The sequence below is a fragment of the Talpa occidentalis genome, unplaced genomic scaffold (assembly GCF_014898055.3).
Source record: "Talpa occidentalis isolate TD23 unplaced genomic scaffold, MPIMG_talOcc4v2.1 talOcc4.12, whole genome shotgun sequence".
In the NCBI taxonomy this organism is placed as follows: Eukaryota; Metazoa; Chordata; class Mammalia; order Eulipotyphla; family Talpidae; genus Talpa; species Talpa occidentalis.
Window position 1 is genome coordinate 98,247,835 of NW_023601212.1, and position 16,790 is coordinate 98,264,624.

Below are 16,790 nucleotides of genomic sequence, written 5' to 3' on the forward strand. Positions count from 1 at the left end.
GGTGCTTGGTGTCTGCCAGGCCCATGGGCTGCAGGGAAGGTGGTGGGAGTGGGGAAGGCAAGGCTGAGCTGGAATGGCACCACAGGGGCCCGCACCACTTCCAGCCTTAGCCTGTAGTGGAGCCCCTCCCGAAGGGACCCCTAAACTGTAGCCAGTTGGTCAGAAGCACAGACTCCGGGGAGACAGTTGGAATGACTAGAACTCTCAGGCACCCCACTGGAGTCCCGGAATGTGTCAGCAGGCACCGGGGAACCTTGGCACCCATTGAGTCGGGTATCAGCCTGTGGGGCCCACCCCCCATGCGCAGGTGTCTGCAAGGCGGTCTGTTAGGATGAGTGATGCAAGCTCAGGGCTTCTGCTTTAACTCAGCACCGTCGCACATCTGGCCTGGACATTTTCTGGGCTGGGTGTGTGGAGCAGGCTCTGCCACTGAGGTCTGTGCCAGGGTGACGGCCACACGGGGACCCAGTCGCCTGACGACACTTCTCAACATCTATCGTTTGGTGACCGTAATTTGTGATCTGGGTTATTTGGCTAAGTCTTCGTCTTGGCCAATGTTCCATTTATTAATACTTATTCTGTTTCTCTCCCCCACCCCCATTTTCTCCATTTCCCCTGTGTGGGGACAGTTGGTGCTCTGGGAGATGGGTCTGGATTTGAGCATTGCTGTGAGCAGCTCTCCTGGTTTATGTGCTTGACTTGCAGAGCAGACGTGTGTTACTAAGCCAGAGCCTCGGTGCATGTCTTCTTTAGTTTGATTCCGACCTTGCGTTTTCCTGGTTCCTTAACATCCGCAGCCCCGCTGCCTGCTTCCAGGAAAACACTTGTTCTCAGGCAGGCATTTGTGCCCGGCCTTGTACAAAAGCACCCAGAGTTGTCAGGGCGAAAAGATCCAGACCCTACATAGAGTCAGTCCTTTCCCCCCAAATCATTTAAAGATCTGAAAGGAAATCTTTAGTGGAGGTCATCTCTCCTCCCTGCCCCAGAAAAGGTGTATGACCTCCCCTCGCCACCCCCACTCCCTCCTCCCCCTCCGTCTCCTCCACCCAGCTCCCTCCCCCCCCACCCTGCTCCCTCCCCCTCTTTCGTGGTCATTCCTGCCACCAGCCCTGCCAGCCCCTGAGCTTCGCCATCTCCTTGGACACAACCAGTTTCACGGGAGACTGACGGATCGAAAGAGGCCGGTGTCCTGCGGCGCGGTCCTGGTCCCAGAGCCACCAGCCAGCTGCCCGCTACTGCGGCGCTTGCAGCCGTCACCTGTGCTCACTCATCAGCCCGCCTGCTTGTGCCAGTCTAGGGTTGTGGTGACTGGGGCCTCTCCCTCGCAGCTTGGGGCATGAGGCAGCGCACCCGCGCCCTGCCGGGGCACCCTGAGCCCAAAACGCGTGTGCCTGGGGCAAACCCCACGCTCCCGCCAAGACGCTGATCCACCCGCACAGCAGCCTTGGCCGGGATCCCTGGCTTTTTCTCATCTACCTTCGAACAGAACAAGTCCATTTGCGCGCCCGCTGTCTTCACACCCACCCCCCAATATGTAGTTTCTCTTTTCTGAGGTTTCAGTGACCCAAGGTCAACCGTGTTCTGAAAATCTTAGACACAAGACGATATTTTCGAGAGCCACAGTCATATAACTTATTACACTCCAGTCTAGTTCTGGTTAATTATTGCTAATTTACTGCATCTCATTTATAAATTAGACTTTTTTATAAGCACGTAGAGGGAAAAACCAGAGTATATACCAGCTTGGCTTTCAAGCTACTGCTTGGTCCGCGCCCCCTGGAACGCGGTGGGGCCGCAGTGGTCTTGGTGCACACTCCAGAGCGGCCCTCCTGCCGGCGGCCCTGCACACGCAGCAGCGCCTTTGGGATGCGTCCCGGAGGCGGAGTCCTTGTTCAGTCCTTGTCGTGCTGGCTTGTGCGGACACTCCACAGCATCCTTCTCCGTTTGCCTACTGAAGCTGCGGGTCTGTCTCCGGTTTGGGGCACTTGTGGTAACACGACTATAAGTACCTCACCTAAGGCTTCCCTGTGAATGTAAGTTGTCGTTTCTCTAGAGTTAAGGTTGGGATTGCAGGGTCCACTGGAAGCGTATGCTTGACTTTGTGAGAATTGCCAAGCGCTTTCCAAGAGTGCCTGCACCATCTTGCATTGCCACCAGCCAGGTAGGAGAGGGTCCATCAACCCACGTCCTCGCTAGAGCACTGGATATTTTGTCAGGATTTTAAAATTTTAGTCACCCGAGTAGGTGGGTGGGGGTATCTTGCTGTGGATTTCATTTGTGTATGTCTGAAAGCTAGTAGCATCTTTTCGGGGGCTTGTTTGCTACCACTGTACCCACCTTGAAAGATCTATTCATGTCTTTTAAATTTAATTGGGTGGTGGTTATTACGGTCAGGTTTTGAGAATTTATATATTGGGATACAAGCCCATGATCGGATGATTTGCAACTATTTACTACAAATCTGTAGCTTATCTGTTTATTCTCTGATGTCTTTCCGGAGGAAAAAAATTCTGAGTTAATGAATTCCACTTAGAATTTTCTTTTTTTTTTTTTTAAAGAGTTACTTGTTTATGCGTACGAGAACTGGGGTACAGGCCAGAGGTGTGGGGGGTGAGAGGATTCACCTGAGACAGTGGGGAGCAGAACAGGCAGATCTACTGAGACACACTGCTGAGGGGAGCAGCAGGAAGACAGAAGACGGTCTTCGGTGCCATGTGGGTAGCTCCCTGGCCAGGGATCGAACTCGTGCTGCAGTGGCTACGGACAGCTTCATAGGTTGAGTCTTAACCCCTTGCGCCACCAGGGAGGCCCTATCAGAATTTTTTTGCAGATCTTGCTTTCGGTGTTCTGTGAAACCCATAAACTTGGTTTTCTGGCCTGAGTGGTTCTATCTGGTTTAATTCAAAGGAGCCCATTTAAAAGTGGTCGTGTTAGGCTATTTTTTTTTTTTTAAGTTGTAATTAGCATAGTAAGAATTTTTGTTTTAAAACTCTCCTCGCCCTCATGACTTCATCCCTACTCCCCCCGACCCAACCTTGTCTTTTAAGAAAAATCCAGGCATTTTGGAGCGGTGGATGCCACTTGCCGAGCTGTGGACAGACCCTCCCTGCTGCAGGTGGTCTCGCGGTCTCCTGTCGCAGGTGTGTGCCACCTGAGGCCACAGGACTCTGAGGTGCTGTCAGGCCTTTGCCAACATTCAGATGCTCCATGGCTTGCTTTGTTTGTATGTAGGTGTGTTTTCACTTTTGTATAAAGGTAATAAACATATTCATGAGATTCTCAAACAACATGGAAGCAAACAGGCAAGACAGACAGGCTCCTTCCTCACAGGTCAGCCCTCGCCGAGTCTGTGGTGGGCGCCGCCCTGGACCACACGGCAGCCAGGCCCTTCATCTTGCTGGGCCTCCGGCCCCTGCCCCGCTCTGTCTCGCCTCCATCAGTGGAGCTGCATCCATCAGTGGAGCTGCACAACCTGGGCCTTTAAGTTGTTTTAGTTTTTTCCTGTAAAAAAACTATGCTTTAATGTAAGAGATGTTGTTGGCTGTCTTTGGGCGTGTGTGCTGGTTTTCTTCGGAATGGATTCCAGGAAATGTCATTTTGAGTGAAAGGATATCTGACTTTTTGGTATTAGATAATACTGCCTCTGGGGAGAAAAACCGACAGAATTTACGCTCCAGCTGCTTTTGACACTGCCCTTTTTGCAGACCCTCAGTGTCAGTGGGCATTTCCAGGTCTTTTTCACTTGTCTTCTTGGTCAAAACCAGTTAACTAGGGGAGATGCGCCTATGTCTGCACACCCGCCATGCGTGCTTCCAACAGCTTCTCCATGCTGTAGTCGGATTGGTTCCGTGTGAACTTCAGGAACTCTCTCTGGGATGCCAGCCGTCCCTGTCGCCTGTTGAGTGCCCATGCCCTCCTGGAGCTCCGGGAAGCTGTCTCTGCTGGCCCTCTTCCCACGCACACGGGGTGAGGCTGCCCGGGAAGGGCCATGTGGAGGGAAGCCGCCCAGCGTGATCTGGGCTCCTCGCTGGGTCTGTTCCCCTCTGTCTGTGCCCAGCCCCGCCCCGTAAGGGATCGGGGCGGTCCTCTAGGGAACAGGTCACGTTTACATACTCACGGCAAACTGTGAAAGCCCAAAACAGTTTTGTTTAAGGAACGAACGTTTATGTGTGGCCATTTGGGGGCCTTTATTTTCATATAACTAATTTAAATCCGGAATATTTCAGATTCTAGCACTAGCTGGTGGGTTTCAGTCCAGCGGGTCTGCTTTGAACCTTTAGGCTCCACGACTTAGCAGCTGGGGTGGCCCTGACCCACCAGAAGCAGGAGCGAAGAAGAGCTGGGTCAGGAGGACAGGGCTGTGGCCTGCGCTGGGGTCCCAGCCTAATTGTGTGAAAATGATCAAAGCAGAACTCGTTGGAGGTGTGGTGCTGTTAGTGAAGGGCAGAGGATTTGTGGATGCTGCAGGCAAGAGAGTAAATGAACCGCACACCGTCCTCCACCACGCCGCTCTGCAGAACACACCGGCTTCTGCTGGGCCGCTCCAGCCTGATGTGGTCAGAGCAGACGTGCCAGTGGGTGCACAAGTGGGCCAGGCGTGCGACCTGGGTCTCGGCTTGTGATGGGAGAGCTGGTGGGATGTCACCGTGCCTCCAGCGCCGTGGGTCACTTCACGCTGGAAGGGACCCATGCCCAGTGGGAACTTTTGAGAGTGAAATTCAGAGTCCTCCAGTACTCTGTGGCCATGGCCCTGCCCACCTTTCTCCTGCCTCGTCTCCAGCTGCTGTCTGTCCGCAGCCTTTGCTCCTCCGTCTAGAATGTGCTGCCCGGGATCTCCGCCCGCGGGATACTCTTCATTCTGTGGTCTCAGCCCAGGTGTCACCTCCTTCCCCTGGCTGAGGGTGCATGTCTAAGCAGGGCTGTGCTGCTTTGCTGTTTCCCCTCACTGCAGCCATCTCCGCCTCTTCTCCCGCTCTGGGCATGTGCAGGGCGCTTGATAAGTGGTTGACTAACTTCTTCTTCTTTTTTTGATATTTATAGAGCAGGTTTATTAGAAAAGGGATAGGACAGTAAAAGAAACTTGCATAGACGGAAGTGGGTAGGAAGAGCTGCCTATAAGTGATGGACTAACTTCTGAGAGGGGTTGGCTCTGCCCAGCCTCCGCTGCAAAAGCGGGCCTTCCCCCATGTCCCTACCTGCAGAAGATGTGTCAGGCCAGTAGGTGATCAGAATGTCTTAGAGCATTGTTACTGTAACTGCACCATAAATGCGGGGTGCATGGAGTCCTTGGTCATGTAAGGATAATAGACTAGAAATGATCTTTTTGAAGCAGAGCTGGAGTTTTCCACTTCGAACACATTCAGAACTTGCCTGCTTCTGAAGTGAGGCCCGGCGCATTTGGCTTTCTGGGGGCCGCGAGTGGGGCTTTGTCTGTGATGGAGGGGAGCTAGTAGTCAGACAGCACCTCTTCCTTCCCCGCAGGGGTGGCTGAGTGTTGAAGGGAGGACAAGTCCAGCTCCTGGACCTGGGGAGAGCAGAGGCGGCACAGACCTTGCCTTCTCTCCTTTTCAGAACTGTACCCCTCTGTTGCCTCCAAGTTCTGTCCAGCAGTCTACTCTGTGGTCCCTTCTGAGGCCCAGCTTTGCCAAAGAAGAATCTCAGTGGGGCTGGAGTGGACTTTACTACAATAGCTTTCCCCAAAGAATTGTTATGTTTCCTGGATGTCCAGAAGTGTCCTGGCTCTTAGGATTCTTGGGGCAGGTCCCATTGCCAGCGTGCCTGTTTCTGTGGGTATCCACCAGCCAGCCGCTGTGCTGGGTGCCTGTTCAGAGCACCCCCTCCTCTCTCTTTGTGATGGCCAGTGCCCAGTTGTGCTAAGTCTGGACCTGTCAGCCATCCTGCCTCTCACCTTGGGGTCTGCTGCACTTGCCACTCTCAGCGCTAGGTCTCCGTGGGTGGATTTTTTTGTGGGCCAGAACATCAGGATATCGATTTATTTGAATCCTGACAAGTAAATGTGAGAGTCAGGGTTCTGAGGGCAAGTGAGCTTTGCAGAGGCAGGTCGTGTGGCTGCGCTTGCCTGCAGAACTGGGGGGCTGCTTTTGGGAAGGGTGTGGCAGCCACTGGAGAAGACTTAGACAGTACGCAGCCAGACAGAAATCATTGAGAGCAGAGGCACGTCTGCTGTTGGTTATTTAGAGTGGCCTCCAAAAAAAGGTAAATAAAGTGGCTGGGACAGTCTCTGCGGGACAGTGTGAGGGAGTGTGAAATGACATGGCTGCGGTCGTGGGCCATCCGGGGCGAGTGTGCTGTGCTCTGCTGGTGAGAAGTGCGTGTACTCTGCGAGTGCGCGCCTCAGGAGACACGCAGAGAGCGGCAGCCACGGCAGCAGCAGCTCCGCTTTAGGCTCGCAGCGGGAGGCCATTCTTTGCCCTCACTCATCTCTGCACCCAGTGTCTGCCTTGTTGCAGGGGGCTTTTAGTCTTTAAAATCCAAAAGTGGAAAGGAGAGGCCAGGACCTGTACAAAAATGTTGATAGCAGCTTTTGTAGCGCCTCGCCAGGACTGGACAGAGCCCGGAGGCAGTGGGTGAGTGGCGGGCCTGGTCCTGTCCCCCCAGGGCCGGCTCTGAGCATGTGTGGAGACCGGTGTGGGCTCCAAGGGGACTGTGCTGAGGGAGAAAAGGCAACTCCAGAGGTTAAACATCACACGTCCCTTCACGTGGCAGCCTTGATGCAAGAGAATCAGCGCGGGAGCTTGGGGTGATGTGAGGGCAGCCCAGGCGCTTGTGCTGGAGCCGTGAGGGTCCCGGCTGGGGGCACAGACGTGGCCGAGTCACAAACAAGAGCTGCTGTCAGGGACAGAATTAGTGTTTCATCCACGGCTGGCTCCTGGCTGTGGATGTTGTTCCCTGGTTTTGAGAATGGTACTATTGTGGGGAAACTGGGTAAAGCAGAAATGAATCTATCATTATCTCAAGTTTAATCCAAAAAATGAAATTGGAGCGATCCTGCGCCAGAGTGTAGATTAGGCATCGTGAAGGCTGTTCTGAGAGGAGGCATTTATAAAAGCAGACGTAGTGAAAGAACTTTAGCCTTCTTGCAGCTTCGGGGCTTTTTCTTTCTCTTCCTGTCCAGAGTCTCTGGTCTGCTTGGAGCCTGCAGCTACGCAGCCACAACAGCTTTCCTCCTGGAGAAGATGGCCACAGGGGCGCACACACTATCTGTGGAGCAAAAGCAGAGAAAGTGGAGCGGTTGCTTCAGTGCCCTGCAGCCCTGGCTCCCTCTGGAGTGCCCCGGGTGCCCCGCGGGGACCCTGGTGTGGTGGTGGCTGCTCCCAGCCCGCGGGGGCCTTTGTAAAGGGGGTAGATGGCTCCCTCACTCCTCCCCCAGGGCCTTGAGATGCTTTGGCGGTAACATCTGTGCTGGGGCCTGGCTGTCACCAGCGTCCAGTGAGTGACCACCCGGGGAGCTTTCCTGTCCTGCTGCTGTTCGGGCCCCTCGTGCTCCTGGAGAGCTGCGTGGGGGCGGGGGTTGCATTTCATGTCCCAGGACACGTTCATGTGAATGTTCAAAATTTTTCCTTAGAGATTTTGTGTCAGCTGAGGGTTTTCTGTTTTCTTTTTAAAAAGCTTTTCTTTGGCTTAGACTTACAGCGAAGTCAGTGCCGTGTGTGCTCTGCACCAGCTAGGGGCTGGTACCCAGACTCCAGGCTCCCGTCGAGGCCCTTTTCTGTTCTTGGACCATGTAACATTTTGCAGGTGACTGTGTAAATTGAAGACGTTGCTTGAGTAAGTTTCTAGTCCTAAAACAAGAATTTTGTGGGGAGCTTTAAATCAAAAGGAATGCTGAGGTTGGGCGCCCAGAGGTTCTATGCAGTCACTCTGATGTGGAGAGAACCCCCCTCCCCCAGCCCCAGCAGATTCTGCTGCAGAGCCATGCAGACATGGCGGGGATCCACAGGCTTGGACGAGAAGGTGACTCAGGAGTTCAGAGTGGGGTCCCTGCGCTGCTGACGGATTTCCAGAACCAATACCGACCCTTTAAACTGTTGTTCTGAAATATGTTTGGGATTGCCGATTGAGAAAAGAATGTGCAGAAAGATACTAATGTTCTAACTTAACCTCAGTAGCCTCTCTTTAATGTAGTAGTCTTTCAAATGGGTTCAGCGCCAGGGGAGAGAAGAGACTCTCCCAGGGGCTCTGACTTGGAATTCGGGGCTAATGGGTGAGACCAAGATGTGCAGGTCAATCTCCAGGGACTGAGTTAGCCGTGTGTTCTTTGTTGGGATTCCCTGTGTTTTGCCCCTTTTGCCCAGTGGATTTTGCTCACTAGGTTGTAGGCACTGGTTGGAAAGTTGGAGGAACCCGAGGTGCGGCTGGTCTTTGTGGCTGGGGTGCCGCTAGGTGGCAGCGCATGGGCTGGAGGGCTGTGGGGTTTATTGTGGTGGTTGTGCTATCCCCTCCCCTAAACCCCAGGCCTTTTCCAGAGAGGTTTGAGAAATATTTGTGCAAGTAATAGAAAATGTCAAAGCCAGCAAATGAGAGTTGTTCTGCCTCCTCTGTTATCTCATCCAGGGGTGAGATTCAAGACCATCATTTCCATAGTGATTGCCAGCGCTCTTGGGCTAGGGGTTCTGTGCTATGACGTCACAGATGGAAGTCAAGGAGAAGAAAAACCAAATACAGGCATAGGCCCCCTCAGAGAGGAAGAAATACAGCCTTATAACTGGCCAGGTGGCCTTTTGTGTTTCTAAAGTCACTCTTTAAAGGTGGTGCTCTGTGTGTGTGTGTGCGCGCGTGTGCGTGCTTTATGTATGGCTGTATATACACATACATGTATATAAATCACCTCTCGAAGGGCCTGCTAATCAGGAACAATGCACGTGGCCTGTCTTTCTGGGAGTCATATGTGTATTTGAGAATAATTTTGTTTTTCCTACAGACATGTGGCATATAGGACCTTATTTTTGTCTGTTTATTTGAGGCATTCTGTCTTTTCATTGGTGCTTACGCCAAAGACATCCCCAATTTTGTTTGAGGTGGTTACGTCTAAAAAATAAGTGTTGTAGTTCATGTTTGACCAAATGAGAACTAATGCGTCTGGGGAGATTCAAGGAGGTGGTTCATCAGATTCTATAGCACCAAGTGGTGTGTGGGTGGGGGGGTGTGTGTGTGTGTATGTATGCGCGCGCCACACTGCACACATCCTTTGATGCGAAGGCAGTCCCTTGTATTTCTGGAGGCCCAGTGCAGACTTCGGTGGGTATTGGGTGATTTCATCATTTAATTCTGGTCCAGGGACTTACCAAGTCTTAATTAAATTTTTAATCCTCTTGCTTCTGAACCAGCTCATTTATAAGGATCCTGTTGTAACTGGATCTTCTGTCCCTTGGGAACTAGACTTGGGCTGCCAACTTCTGCAGAGGCCCTGTGGCCGATGACTGGGAGCTTCCCAGGGCCTGTCTATGATCAGGTCCCTCATGTACATGGTGGACAAACTAGTGCCTTCTCGCCATTTCACTGCCATGCCTGTGACAGGGAGAAAAGCGCAAATGGGCCCGTCTAGCACGTGGCCGTGGCGCGTGTATAAAGGATGGGAATTGCTCAGGAGAGCCCAGTTCTCACCTGAGAGGTCTTGCCTGGCCTCTCAGGGGGCAGCTGCCAGGGAGACATCCTGTCCTCACACTAGAGTGGGTTTCCTCGTAAAACACTAGGCTATCTCCAGTCACCATCTTCAATGAGTCCTGCAAGCCAGCGAAACAAGCTGCCTTCTCTCTGCTGTCATCTGAGTTCACTTGTATCAGGATCTTCAGAATTATGGATCAGTTGTAATTCTGTCTTAGCCTGCTTTCATTTACATTCATTACCTCCTAGTTTTAGGAGCCACGCTTTGTTTCGTATACAGAGAATTGTGTCATTCTGCATTTGTGCACTACAAACTATACATCAATTCAAGATTTGAACTGACACTCTAAATGAAAAATACCAGGCATACATCAAGCAAATTTAAGGTTAACAGTCCATTCATGGGGGGTGGGTGCATGTATCAATGGAGAAATCACTCTGCTGCTTCTAAAAATCCTGCTTTCTTATACCCAGTGTTTGACCTATGTAGGGGGAAATGTATATTTTCTTATCCCAACCTATTCTTCTTCCTTTATAACAAAGGTTATATGATCATATTGTTTGATGCCTTAATTTAAAAAAAAACATAAAGAACTTTGCATATAGTACCTTGAGAACCTTTTTAAGAAACTGCTAGGTTGGAATACACCATTTATTTATTTCATAGGTCTTCAGGGAGGTTTTCTTCAAAATATTTATGATTTGATTATTTAAGGAGGATAAATGTTGGTGAAAGACATTTCAAAATACTTTTTTTTTTTAATGTTTGAAAGTTGACCAGCGGCAAAAAAGAATATCTCTGTTTTCTACTCCCCCAGATTTTGTGTCAGGATGTGGTAATCAAGGGGCCAGTTTAAAAAAAAAAATGTACATGTGGGGCCTCCCCGGTGGTGCAGCGGGTTGAGCACAGCGCTGTGAAGCTGTCCACAGCCTCTGCAGCGCCAGTTCGATCTCTGCCGGCCAGGGGGATTCCCACATGGCGCAGCAGACCTCTCTTGTCTCCCCGCTGCTCCCCTCAGCAGTGTATTTCAGTCATTCTGCCTGTTGTTTTCTCACTCTGTCTCTGGTGAATCCTCTCACCCTCCCGCACTCTGGACTGTACCCCAGTTCTTGTGTAAATGAAAATAAATCTTTTAAAAAATAAAGAAATTTTAAAGAGTATATTCTTTAAAAAATGTACATGTCTTTGATAGCATTTTTTTTAAATAATTATTTATACAAGCACTAGGTACAGTCAGAGGCGCGGGAGGGTGAGAGGATTCACCAGAGACAGAGCGGAGAACAGAACAGGCAGACTGACGAAATACACTGCTGAGGGGAGCAGCGGGCGGCAGGAAAGGTCTGCGCGCCATGTGGGGCCCTCGCCGGCGGCCTGGGATCGAACCGGCGCTACAGAGGCTGCAGGCAGCTTCGCAGCCCAGCGCTCAACTGCTGTGCCACCAGGGGAGGCCCTGTGTTTGATAGCAAGTATATTGGTATTTAATAAGCAATAAGCAATGTAAGAGTATCAAGATTGGAAATGGCCTGTCTAAATCTGGCGGTAATACCTGGTTCTTGGCTTCCCAGGATTTCTGAGATATGCGTAGAGATGCTTGGGGTGAAGGGTAGTTGATATAATGTGTATATAAATGTGTGTGTACAGTGCCCTTGGTAGTTTGGGTTCTGGAGAGTGTCTAGTGAGGGAAAGGGAAGAGCGCTATCCGTGGTGCTGAATCAGATCACTTTCCCCCCCACGTGGTGGAAAGGTTCTGAAATGTTGGAAGTCAAGGACCCAACTGTGTAACTATTTTAAAAACCACATCTGGTTTGTAGCTGAGACCGCTTTCTATTGGAATGTCTGTGTGTCAGGGAAAGCTGACTACAAAGGCAGTGTTATGGAGGCCAGTGATAGTTGCAGCTAGCTGTTCTAACGTGTGGAAGCAGGAGGTTGCAATGTGAAGTGTGGCCTTCTGGCTGCTTATATCCTAACTCATTTCCTTTCAAATCATGCACCTTGTCCGTATAAGACGATTGTTTTTAAGTCAGTGGAATAGCGATGAGAATGTTACAGTTGGGGCCTACACCTTATATCTGCCATTTCTGGTGTTTAAATTTTGAATCCATGTGTCTGATTATATGTAAATGTTTTTCAGTCCAAATTTCCACAGTCATTTACAGTGACAAAGCCATTTTATTAGTTTCTTGATTCTTTCTAGATGCTCCATACATGCCCGTCTTCCCCAGGACCTTCCCCTGTTTCGCTTGTGCTGCCTTTCCCAAGCCCCGCCAGTCCTGCCTTGGTGGATTTATGCTTTGTACAGCAATTGTGCACCTTGTTTTAAGGCACTGACATTTGTCTACAGGAAAAGTTCTAGTGTACACTGAATTGTACATATTTAGTAAAGCAAAGTTTTCCCTAAGATTGAGTTTTAATGAATAGATAACCAATTTCAAAATAAATATCATTGCAAATGGAGCAGATTATTGTGTGGTATAGTATATATTCAAATTCCATTTAGCATTTTGAAAGCAGAAGTTCACTGTTAAATACTTTTGGATTGACTGAGTTTATTTTGACACAGTTGGAACTTATTAGTGTCTCGGAGTTATCAAAAATAAAAATGTTTTTTTGCTTACAGATAAGTCTCTCCTTATCCTTAGAGAATGTGTTCCAAGACCCCAGTAGGTCCCTGAAAGCATGGATGGCTTGAACCCTATTGTATAATTTTTTTTTCCTATTCATACATACCTGTGAACCAGTTTAATTTATAAATTAGGCAGAGTGAGAAATTAACAATAGGAACAATAACAATATATGTACATTCACATAATTCACATAATTAAAAGCAAATATGGTCTCTTTCTTTTTTGTATGTGTGTATGTAGTATTTTTGGACCAGTTAAACAAGGATAACTGAATCTGGGAGGGGAACGGCAGGGAGGGAGTGCTCTGTTTAATCCAAGCTAGAAAGGTAAAAATCATGGAATTTCTTTGCTTCCTTTAAAGCTGGAGATACAGATGACCCACCAAGAATTACTCAAAACCCTGTTATCAACGGGAATGTAGCCATGAGCGATGGGCATAACAACACAGAGGAAGATATGGAGGATGGTGAGTACACACGGGTTGCTTTCTTACGTTGGGCGGAAAACTGTCAGAAACACGAACAGATGCGATGCACATGCCTTGAGCATTTCTGAGTCTCTTAAGAGTAGGTAGATTTCAGAAGGTTGTATCTGAGGAAAGTGTAGATATTTGTTTTGGTTTTGAATTTAAAGATTGCCCACAAACTTCAAGGTCAGTTGATTCTCCCCGGCTGCAACGAAAGGGTTTACAGAAGTTTGTTATCAATGGGTATTTACTCATGCCTACAGTTTTCTAGCCACTGTTAGTTTCAGAACAGGTCTGCCGTCCTTTTCCTGTGAGTTTGTGGCAGGACACTTAGGCATTGGAGCTTGGCTTTCCATTGCGTCCTCACTGTGGGGGCATCACGTCAGTGTCTGTAGCTGGTGATTCCTCTTACTCTCCCCTCAGGTATGAAATCACATTTGAGTTTTGGGCTTCATTCTCCTACACTTAACTTTTAGTCTGTATCTTCTATGTGAAAAAGTGTATGCATGGACATTTTGTGCCTAGGAAATCACTTTCTTTCTGGGCTATTTCTTCTTTATAGTAATTTATCAGATCGCATGACCTGTGCTTTTGCACGGTCCAAACTGAAGTGTGAGATGGTAGCGTGGCGGCCACAGCCGCTTTATGCAGCCCTGGAATCTTGCAGTGTAATATGAAACCGTGTTCTGTCAAAAGCATGTCCATCCATCCTCATGAGGGTTGTGTCCTTCCCAGGGGAGTAACGGGGCAGTTGAAAGAGACCATCAGCCACGGGCTGCACCACCAGAAGGACTGCTGTTCAGACCTCCTGCCAAAAGTTGAGCCTCCATGAGAAACTGCAGCCGTAGCTGAGAGTTGTCTCACAGTGCGGCTTTCCCCCTGGCAGCTGGCTGAGGCAATATCTGAGGAAGGTAAAGAGGCGTGGTCTGAACCCCGCTGCTTTGTTACCTGTGGAGTGCACTGTCCACGCAGACCCAGGGCAACGTGTGGGAGTGGTCTCTGTGGTTGCTGGGCTCTTGGTTGGATTTTAGGCACCCGAGTGCCAAAAGTGACTCAGTGCACTTGGGGAGGCAAGGCAGGTCTTAGGCGCCAGGTGTGAGTCGGAGGCCTCTTGAATGCACTTTTGGGTCCACCCACCCTGAGCAGCTCCAACTCTTCCCAGAGTAAGTGCTGTGCTAATCTTCCCACGGGAGCTTTTAGGCGAAGGTCTCAGGAGGAGGTGTAGGTGTAGATAAAGGCACCTTGGCTCTGTTGCCAGGGGGGGCTGTCCCTTGCTTTATAGGATGCCAGTGTCCCCCGCTTTGTCCCAACTACTTTTAGACGTTGCCACCTGCCTCCTGGTGGCCTCATTTGAGATCTGTGGTGTACAGAAAATAACCCATCTCCCTTTGAGGCAAATTTCACTAAATTATTCATAGAAAATAATGGTGCTAAATCATAGAATTGTGGCAGTGCCCCTGTTGTGAACTGCAAGTGGTGCAAGTACGAGAAAAGGTTGAGTGGTCTCCAGGAGTACTTTCTCCCTGGTCTGGAAGATGGGGTGCCTTTTCAAAAGCCCGGGAGCATGACACTGAGAAGTCTTACCCATTTGATGGCGAAGGTGGGAGGGAGGGGACTCTGGTTCTAGGAACAGAGGTCTGAGACGAGGGCAGCGTTTCCCAGTGTGTCCAGCAAGTACTCAGGAGTCTGGAAGTTTGAAGAGTGCTGGTTCATTCAGCAAGCCGCTTTACTGCAGCACGGCCCCCAGGACTCTGGACTTTAAACACCACCCCCCCCCCCTTTACTGAATCTGCTTTTAACATCTTTTAGCAGGGTGAACACCTGGATCGCACTGGGTTGGGTTGGGGTTGTCGATGATCAGCTGTGCAGAATGGGCCCCTTAATAAGGGACATTTCTTGTGCCACAGTTTAAATGGTCAACAACCCAGATTACAAAAAGTGTTCAGGGCCGAAGTTCAAAAACCCTGCTGACACAAAAGGGCAGGCAAGTCTTAGAATCACTTTCTAGTTGTACCTACCTGCTCTACTTTGATCTTAGTTTCTTTTTTTTTTTTTTTTTTAATAGAGGCATGCTTTATTTATTTGTTTCTTTTTTTGTTTATACATGCACTGGGTACAGTCAGAAGCTCGGGAGGGTGAGAGAATTCACCAGAGCCAGAGCGGGGAGCAGAGCAGGCAGAAGGACCGAAGTACACTGCTGAGGGGAGCAGCGGGCGGCAGGAGGGGTCTGCGCGCCATGTGGGACCCTCCTCCGGTGGCCGGGGAGCAGCTGGGGATCGAACCAGGGCAGCAGAGGCCGCGGGCAGCTTCGCAACCCAGCGCTCAACCGCTGCGCCACTGGGGAGGCCCTGATCTTAGTTTCTTAATTCTTAATTCTTAGTTCCTTAGATGATCCCAAGAAATTTTAGAGCAAAGGCAGTAAACTCTGCAGGTTTTGATGGGTCTAGATTTAGATCGTTGGTAGCCACAAAAGTAATTCCTGGTAATTAACTAGGACTTGAGAAGCAAAGTCTTCTTAAAATGAGTAATTAAAGTTTGATAAAATGATAAGCATACCTTTGAGAAAATTTCAGCGAAGTGTTCTGATTTTAAAAAGCCCAAAATATTATTTCTTCTACTTTTTCATGCAAGGGAAGCCCAGGCTGGCGCACCTGCCTCTATCCTGTGCAGGTTCGGTTGGTATGCTCACAGGCACGCTGCGGGCTGAGCACCGCTGCGCCTCTGGAGATGTCAGAAGCTGCTGACAGAGGTTATGGTGGCTACATTTGGCACAGCCTTAGGCCTCCTGTCCCTTAAGTAGAAAGATACATGGTGCGGGCCTCCCCGGTGGCGCAGTGGTTGAGAACTGGGCTGCGAAGCTGCCCGCAGCCTCTGCAGCGCCGCTTCCATCCCTGGCTGCCAGCGAGGGCCCCACAATGCGCGCAGACCCCTCCTGCTGCGCCCGCTGCTCCCTTCTGCAATGTACTTGGTCAGTCTGCCTGTTCTGTTCCCCGCTCTGGCTCTGGTGAATTCTCTCACCCTCCCGTGCTTCTGACTGTACCCAGTGCTTGAATGAATGAATAAATAAACAAACAAATAAATAAATAAATCTTTTTTTTAAAAAATAGAAAGATACATGGTGCAATGAAATAAATGCTGGCTAATGTCAGCGCCATCCAAGCAGGTAGCGTCTCTGGATAAAATAGTTCTGCACCATGTGTTGTGACCTTCACAATGCCAGTTGTATTACTTATTAGCAAAGTAATTTCCTACTTGAAGTAACACAGAAGTTGCAGAAATCACACAGAAGCCCCTGAGTCCTGTTTCTTGGGCAGAGACAGTGACCAGGCTCATGCGGTTCCTCATAGGAGGATAGTCAGGCCAGAGGTCGGCCAAGATGGGTGCCAGGGCTGATGTTTTGGTGTGTTAATGTAACTTTTTCAGTCATTGAGTTAGTAGAAGAGTTTTGATTCGAAGAGCTGCGTTTTCATTCACATGAAATCTCATGCTGAACTTTTTTTATTTTTTAAAGATTCATTTATTTATACAAGAACCAGGGTACAGGCCAGATGTGTGGGAGAGTGAGAGGATTCACCAGAGCCAGAGCGGGGAACAGAACAGGCAGACTGACGAAATACACTGCTGAGGGGAGCAGCGGGCGCGGCAGGAGAGGTCTGCCGTGCCATGTGGGTATCTCCGCGGCCGGTGGGAATAGAACCAGCTCTGCAGAGGCTGCGGACAGCTTCACAGTGCTGCATTCAACGGCCTGCGCCACCAGGGAGGCCCCGCATACTTTTTGATCTGCTTATTTTAGAAGGTAATTCCTGGTGTGGTAACTGAGCGCTGCGTCTGTGTGCCAGGCTGGCGCCAGGTGCGGCACCTTTTCTCTGTCTCCCAAGGGCTTCCCATAGCATTGGCTTCAGTACCTGACTGAGTTCCATTTAATTTTTAATGATTAAGGAATTTGACTAAAGCGTGGGATCGAAGAACAAAAAAGTATTTTATTATAAATTTTGTATGTATAGAAATCTAATCCTGCAAAGAGCTTAGTTGTGTCTGAAAATGAAGTGGGCCAGTTGTCAGAGAGCCGGGGCCG

The 16,790-nt window shown here is 49.7% G+C and overlaps 1 protein-coding gene and 1 long non-coding RNA gene across 8 annotated transcripts in view; one reads left to right on the forward strand and one right to left on the reverse strand.

The window, feature by feature from the left end:
* The window catches only part of USP7 (ubiquitin specific peptidase 7), a 52,680-nt gene that overhangs the window by 13,026 nt on the left and 22,864 nt on the right, over positions 1 to 16,790 (forward strand). Inside the window, exons 1-2 of one of the 7 annotated variants that reach the window (XM_054693849.1) lie at positions 255 to 273; positions 12,611 to 12,715. In XM_054693849.1, coding sequence (XP_054549824.1) covers positions 12,673 to 12,715 — 43 coding nt within the window. In that variant the 5' untranslated portion in view covers positions 255 to 273; positions 12,611 to 12,672. The other 6 variants (XM_054693852.1, XM_054693850.1, XM_037507620.2 and 3 more) reach the window with 6 other exon arrangements.
* LOC119241944 (uncharacterized) lies at positions 6,916 to 8,594 on the reverse strand. Its single transcript, XR_005124403.1, has 3 exons — positions 8,330 to 8,594; positions 7,652 to 7,802; positions 6,916 to 7,221 (listed from the first exon to the last, which is right to left on the reverse strand). It is a non-coding gene; the product is annotated as an uncharacterized LOC119241944 (long non-coding RNA).